This window comes from Passer montanus, unplaced genomic scaffold, assembly GCF_014805655.1.
Source record: "Passer montanus isolate IOZ18808 unplaced genomic scaffold, ASM1480565v1 scaffold74, whole genome shotgun sequence".
NCBI classification, from domain to species: Eukaryota; Metazoa; Chordata; class Aves; order Passeriformes; family Passeridae; genus Passer; species Passer montanus.
This window is the reverse complement of record NW_024372592.1, coordinates 584,321-590,320: the sequence shown is the minus strand read 5'-3', so window position 1 is coordinate 590,320 and position 6,000 is coordinate 584,321. Positions and strand designations below refer to the sequence as shown.

The 6,000-nt window shown below is 48.8% G+C and overlaps 1 protein-coding gene across 1 annotated transcript in view; it reads right to left on the bottom strand.

Moving 5' to 3' along the window:
* Nucleotides 1–621: 621 nt before the first annotated feature.
* LOC120512525 (store-operated calcium entry regulator STIMATE-like) overlaps nucleotides 622–6,000 on the bottom strand; it is a 29,630-nt gene continuing 24,251 nt past the window's right edge. The window contains exon 8 of the mRNA XM_039730919.1: nucleotides 622–1,240. Coding sequence (XP_039586853.1) covers nucleotides 1,127–1,240 — 114 coding nt within the window. The 3' untranslated portion in view covers nucleotides 622–1,126. The remainder of the gene's footprint in view (nucleotides 1,241–6,000) is intronic.

The following is a 6,000-nucleotide window of genomic DNA, read 5'->3' as shown; positions in this document are numbered from 1 at the left end:
GGGAGTGAGGTGGTGCAGCTGCTCTGTGCTCGCCCTCTCCCCAAGACAGCTGCAAAGTGTTTTGCATTTTTGTGTTTATAGACAAATACAGCTTGCTAAGAGGAAAGCAAACAGGGCAAAGCCCTGCCCTTCACACTTGGAGCAGAAAGTGCCAGTCCTGGGGTGACCCAGGGTCTTTTCCAGCAGCTGTACCACCCCAGGTCCTTCCTCACCCCCAAAACAGGGCTAGCTAATGGGGCTTCAGACACAGTTTGAATCAGATCCTGCAGACATTTCAGTTGTTTATTTTAAAGTGAGTAAAAGCCAAGCTGTCAGCTTCCAGTAAACACTCCCTTGTAAGGTGCTGACTGGGATCCATCTCTGAGTCTGTTCTGCAGCCCAGCACAGGCTGGTGCTGCAGCATCAGGGCTTTGCACTGAAGCAGCTCCTGCAACTCAACCACAGAAACCAACCTCTGTGGCTCAAGCTCTTCATCTCTAGGTTCACCAGACCAGCCCTGCAGCCCTGCTCCTACAATCTTACCTGGTCAGGAAAGATTTCAACAGCTCCCCTTCCTCCCTTTCACAGCATTAAGGTTGTGCAGAACATTATGCAAATGAAGGCATTTAATCTATGAAGCAATTTTAGGTCAAATATTTATTGGATTCCTTATAAAACAGTAAAAAGAATCAGATCCACTGGGACAAGCTTCCCAAATTTAAATACATATTGCAAACCATTTCTTTTGAGCATTGTGCATATAAAAGTGTCACAGTTCAGGTACTACAGAATAGAGCCTTTTTTTTTTCCTTTTTCCATTAAAAAAACAGATAATATTTTCATTTCAGTCTCTAGCCCTGACAAAAAAAAAATAAATTTACACCCAGTTGTGTAGCCAGGGAAAATCCATCCCTGTATCCCCAACCTCAACGTGCCTGCATGTGGGGCAGACAGGTAAAGCAGATACTGCTCAAGCCTGTCCAGGATGCACAGACAGCATCCACAGGACAGCTCTAAGATGAGGCAGGCAAAAGGATCTCTGTAGACCCACAAGGATCACCCAGTATTCCCCACCCTGCCCTTCCTTGGCCAGCTCAAGAATCATCACAGTGCTGCTCCTTCCTCCACCTCCCTTGTCCTGCTGTTGTCAGATGACCACTTGATAGCTGGGCTGCTTCATCTTCTGGTTGGCTCCCCAGAGTCCTGGAATATCCTGGTCGCTTTCAGACTGATCAAAATCCATGTCTGGAGAGAGCAATACCTAGAAAGGAGAACAGACAGATGCTGTTGGAGTCAAAGGTCTCAGAGCTTCTCAATACTGCTGGCTGAAAGACATCAAGCATTCCTAGAGGGGTCTGCTGCCAGACCCAATCCTCTCTGGCAGATGGGTATGTCATCTGGACCATCTCTCCAAAAAGATTTGGGCACAGGCACCATGACAATCTGGTGTCCCAACCCCTTCTTTGAGAGCAGAATGGGCAGCTGAAGGCTCTGATCCTCATGGGACAGAACTCACACATGGATGTCCAGGCCTGGCTGAAGCCTCAGTGGAGCTGTACAAAAATGAGGCCACATATTTTGGGAACAGCTGTACCACATGTAGACCTTCTCCCAGGCCTCCAGCTGCTTCTCACCTCCACAGCTCAGCCAGAAGGGCAAACAGGGCTACAGGCTAAATGAGGCCACATATTTTGGGAACAGCTGTACCACATGTAGACCTTTTCCCAGGCCTCCAGCTGCTTGTCACCTCCACAGCTCAGCCAGCTCCAGCCATGGAGCCAGCCCAGGAGGGGTGTCCTGGCCTGGCAGCACCTCATTTCTGCCTGGCACAGCAGCTCCTGGCTCAGTCTGAGTTGTGGGGGCCAAAGCAGAGCACTGACACCTCTCACCGGTGTTTGAGGTAAAAAAGCACATTTTTTTATTGCTGGAGGACCCAAGGAACCCCTACAGCCTCAGCAGTTAACTCCACACCTGAGGCTACCATGGGCTGCTCTGAACTGGCTGCCATCAGCCTGGAGCATTTACAAGGTGCAGACAGAGGCACGTGTGGGCATTTGTCAGCCACATCCTCTGGAAGAGGAAAAAGGCCTGATTTTATCCAGGAGATGGCTGCACTGCCTGCAGAAGAGCTGAAACCCAATGCCAGGCAGCCAGCAGTGTGCATGCATAATATTCATGGCTGGACAGGTTAGAATCATTAAATCCTCAAGGTTGGAAAAGGCCTCTCAGGCTGAGTCCAACCATTAACTCAGCACTGACAGGTTCCCAGTAAACCTAAATGTCCCTGAGCACCACATCTACACGTTTTTTCAACACTTCTAGGGATGGTGATTCCACCATTTCTCTGGGCAGCCCGTGCCAGTACCTAACCACCTTTTCAGTAAAGAAATTTTCTTTCATATCCAATCTAAACCTCCTCTGGTACAACTTGGCCTGTCCCCTTCTGTCCTGTTCTTGTTACCTGGGAGAAGAGACTGATCCTCACCTTTAAGGGAGCTGTAGAGAGGAATGAGGTCACCCCTGAGCCTCCTTTTCTCCTGCCTCCCCAGTTCCCTCACTGCTCCTCACCAGAGCTGTGCTCCAGACCAGGCTGTTCGCTCAGCCCTGTCCTGCCCCCATCTCCTCAAACACCCTCATCTGGCCCGGAGAAGCTGCACTGTCACCATGAAGTCTCCCTGTGCCTGACTCGGCAGCTTTTCAGCTCCAAGACCCAAGTCAAGGGATGGTTCATGGACTTCCAGGCCAGTGCTCACACACAGACCATTCCCAACATTCCCAGAGCTCAGGATCCCTTGGGCAAAACCAGGAGCAGGGGAATTACTCCTATCTCTATCTCCACCTATCTCCACACACAGCTGTGAATTAACATGCCCTCCACTTGTCAGGCAGCACCACGGGGCCAGTCACCACAGCAACAAAACCACTAAACAGGAAAAACACAACTCCAGTGAGTCAGTGACTTCAAAGCAGCAGAAGAGCCGCAGGGGAAGATTTCCTGCTCCCCACCCTCACACACACCCCAGCCCCTCCATCCAGGGCTGTTCTCCTCACAGTCACCCAAAGGACAGCAGCAGAGTGGATTAAGCTCTCTTGTTGTCCCCCTCATTGGTCTCAAGGAATTTTTTTTTATTTTTTTGCTTCAGGACACACACTGGAAAGTTTCCATCTCTCTCACGTGAAGATTTTCTCTGTTTATAACATTGGTACTGTGATGCTGTTGGACCTGAAGAAATGTGTGTGTAACTACTCACAGGCAGCACTGTGAACTCACTGAGCTCTGACAGGCTGCAACAGACTGGTTGTGGGGCTGTTGAACTGGTGATTTGGGTGGCTTTCAGCTGAAAACTCCAATCCCCTGCAGCCAAGCAGGGATGGTGACACAGTGCTGTGCATCCAGACCCATCCAGGCTGCTACCTGCCCACCACAAATTTCACAGAATTCACAGTATGACTGGGTTGGAAGAGATCTTCAAGATCATCAAATCCAACCCAGCCCCAACACCTCACTTACAGGAAGCCACAGGAGCAACAGTCCCCCAGTTACCTTTCCACAAATCCCCAGGAAGCAGCACCATCAGAGAGCACCTCATTGCCTTGACAGCCACAGGACACTCCCTCAGGTATCATCTGCAAGCCCAACTCCAATTTGGGAGTTTTCAGAACCACTTGGACAAGGCTTTTTCCCTGCAGATGCATCCAGGTCAGGATCACAGTGGGGTGGTGGCACAGCTGGGACATGGTTTCCCAGTCCTGGGACAATGTGCTGCTGTCTCACTCAGCACTCCTCCAACACCTCACGTTCCACAGTGGGATTTGCCACGAGTCAGGAGGACTGTGAGGTGGGACAGTTTCCTTCCAGAAGCACCTCTATGTCCACCTTCATTTATCTTCCCTGTAAGGACCTGGCACCTGAGTTCGCCACGAGTCTGAGCAAATCAAAAATCAAAAATAAAATCAAAAATAAAATTGTTTCTTGGCAAAATCCAGCTTGCTCTTGGACTTTCTAAGTGTTTCAGCATAAGTTAGCAGCACTGTATTGGTGTCCATCAGCATCTTCATCTAATGAATGCCAAAATGCAGAGATTCTTATGAAGGGAATTAGGACTGGTGCTGAACTCCATCCTGACCAAAGGCAGGCTCCCATGCAGTATATTAATTTTCCTTCCAGCCTCACAGTAGCCTCTAATTTCACCTTAATTTTTCTCACAAGTACCACTGTTCGTAGACTTTTGCTTTAAGGGTTGTCTCTAAAAATGTAAGCCTTCAGGAAAGGAACAGAAACTCATCCACCTCCCTGGGGAAAAAAAAAAAAACCAAAACAAAAAACTGAAAAAAGATCAAATAAAACATTATTAAAACTGACTTGTTTTCCTGAGTGGAGGAAACAAAGAAATCACTGATAAGATCTAAAGTTCATGGAAGTTACAAGGGCAAGGGAAAAAAGTCTTGGGTCAAGGGCAGGACACATACAAAGCAAAAATAAGGGCCTTGCAGATGAATTAATTTCCCCAGGCTGAACAGCACTGGATGCAAACTGGCATTCAAGAGATCCTTTTCTATCCCACAAGAGGGGAAAAATATTACTCCATGAACATTTACAAGGCAGGGCAGGGGACTGAAACAACACAAAGCTTAAGACTGACATGGAAGGAAAGAGGGATGAAATTCTTCCAACCATAAGAGGGAGTTTGTCCCTTTCAGGGATTCAGTGTAAAAGAAGCAGCCAGAGCTCATCCTCTGGCTCACCAAAGAAGCTTTAAAGCCCACAAGAGCTGCCACTTCCTTGGCTGCAGGCAAAAATACAGGAGGATTGCTGCTGCTGGGTTTCTCCTGGAGAAAGCACAGAGCGTGGGCTTGTAACAGGTTAACTCCAGCCCACTCTTTCCATTCTCCTTCCTATCTTCTCCCCCTCCTTTTCCAAACACGAACTGCTGGTTCGTGTGAAAATAAAGACACTCCATTGGTGAGATAGGCAGAGGGCTGAAATTCAAGTCAGCAGTGAGATGGGAGCTGGTGGCGCCTGCAGCGAGACAGCCCTGATGGACCGTGATAAACCTGGGGGACACATTAGCTCTGCCCCCCTCCCTCCTCCACTGGGCAGCAGGGAAACATGAAATTCCCCCACTTGAACAGGTGATTAGCAGCAACAAGCCCAGCAAATGCTCATTTTCTGCTTTTGAGCCTAAATTCCAGTCAATCCAGCTGTAGGGCTCAGCCAGTCAACATGATCTTTAATTCACAGCTTAAGAAGCTGACACCTGAAGCTGGAGCTTAAGGCTATTCCTCAAGGCCCAGTGCCAAGAAAGGGTTGGAAAACAAGTCACCCATTTCTGTATTTCTTCATAAACTTCCTTCTCTGCCCAAAATATTTGTCAGGCCCGAGGCACAGGAACATGTCTGAGCATGAAGGAGGCAATCCCTGCAGACTGCTCTGAGAAGAAACCAGTCTCCTTGGTACTGCAGTGATGGATCAGAGGGTTTCAGGATGAACAGATGACCTGCACATTGTTGAATTTCTGCTGAAGTCTTCAGAGAAAAGAAGTCAGCTACTTGGAAGGTGAGAGAAAACTTTGACTGAAAGTGGCAGACTGTGGGAATTGTTTCCACTACTTGAAACTCCCTGCCTGTTGACCTGCCAGAAGAGGCTTTCTTAGCATCTGGAAATTAGCAGGTATTGTTCCTTCAGATTATCCAAAAATTGAGCTAGAGGTCACCAGTGGAACAAGGCAGAGGTGCTGCTCCATCTCCATGGAGCTGTGACACCATCTGTGACACACCCACAGCTGCCACCCTCTGTGAGCCTGGATGCTGCCAGGTTTGGTCCCAAAAGCTGTGAAGGAGGTCCTTGTCTCAAACAGAGATGTCACCCACTCAGCTCTGCCTCTGAGCTGGTGTAATTCTGACAGAGCTGGGGCTTCAGGAACACATCCAGTGAGCAGGGCGGGAATTGTTTCCACTACTTGAAACTCCCTGCCTGTTGACCTGCCAGAAGAGGCTTTCTTAGCATCTGGAAATTAGCAG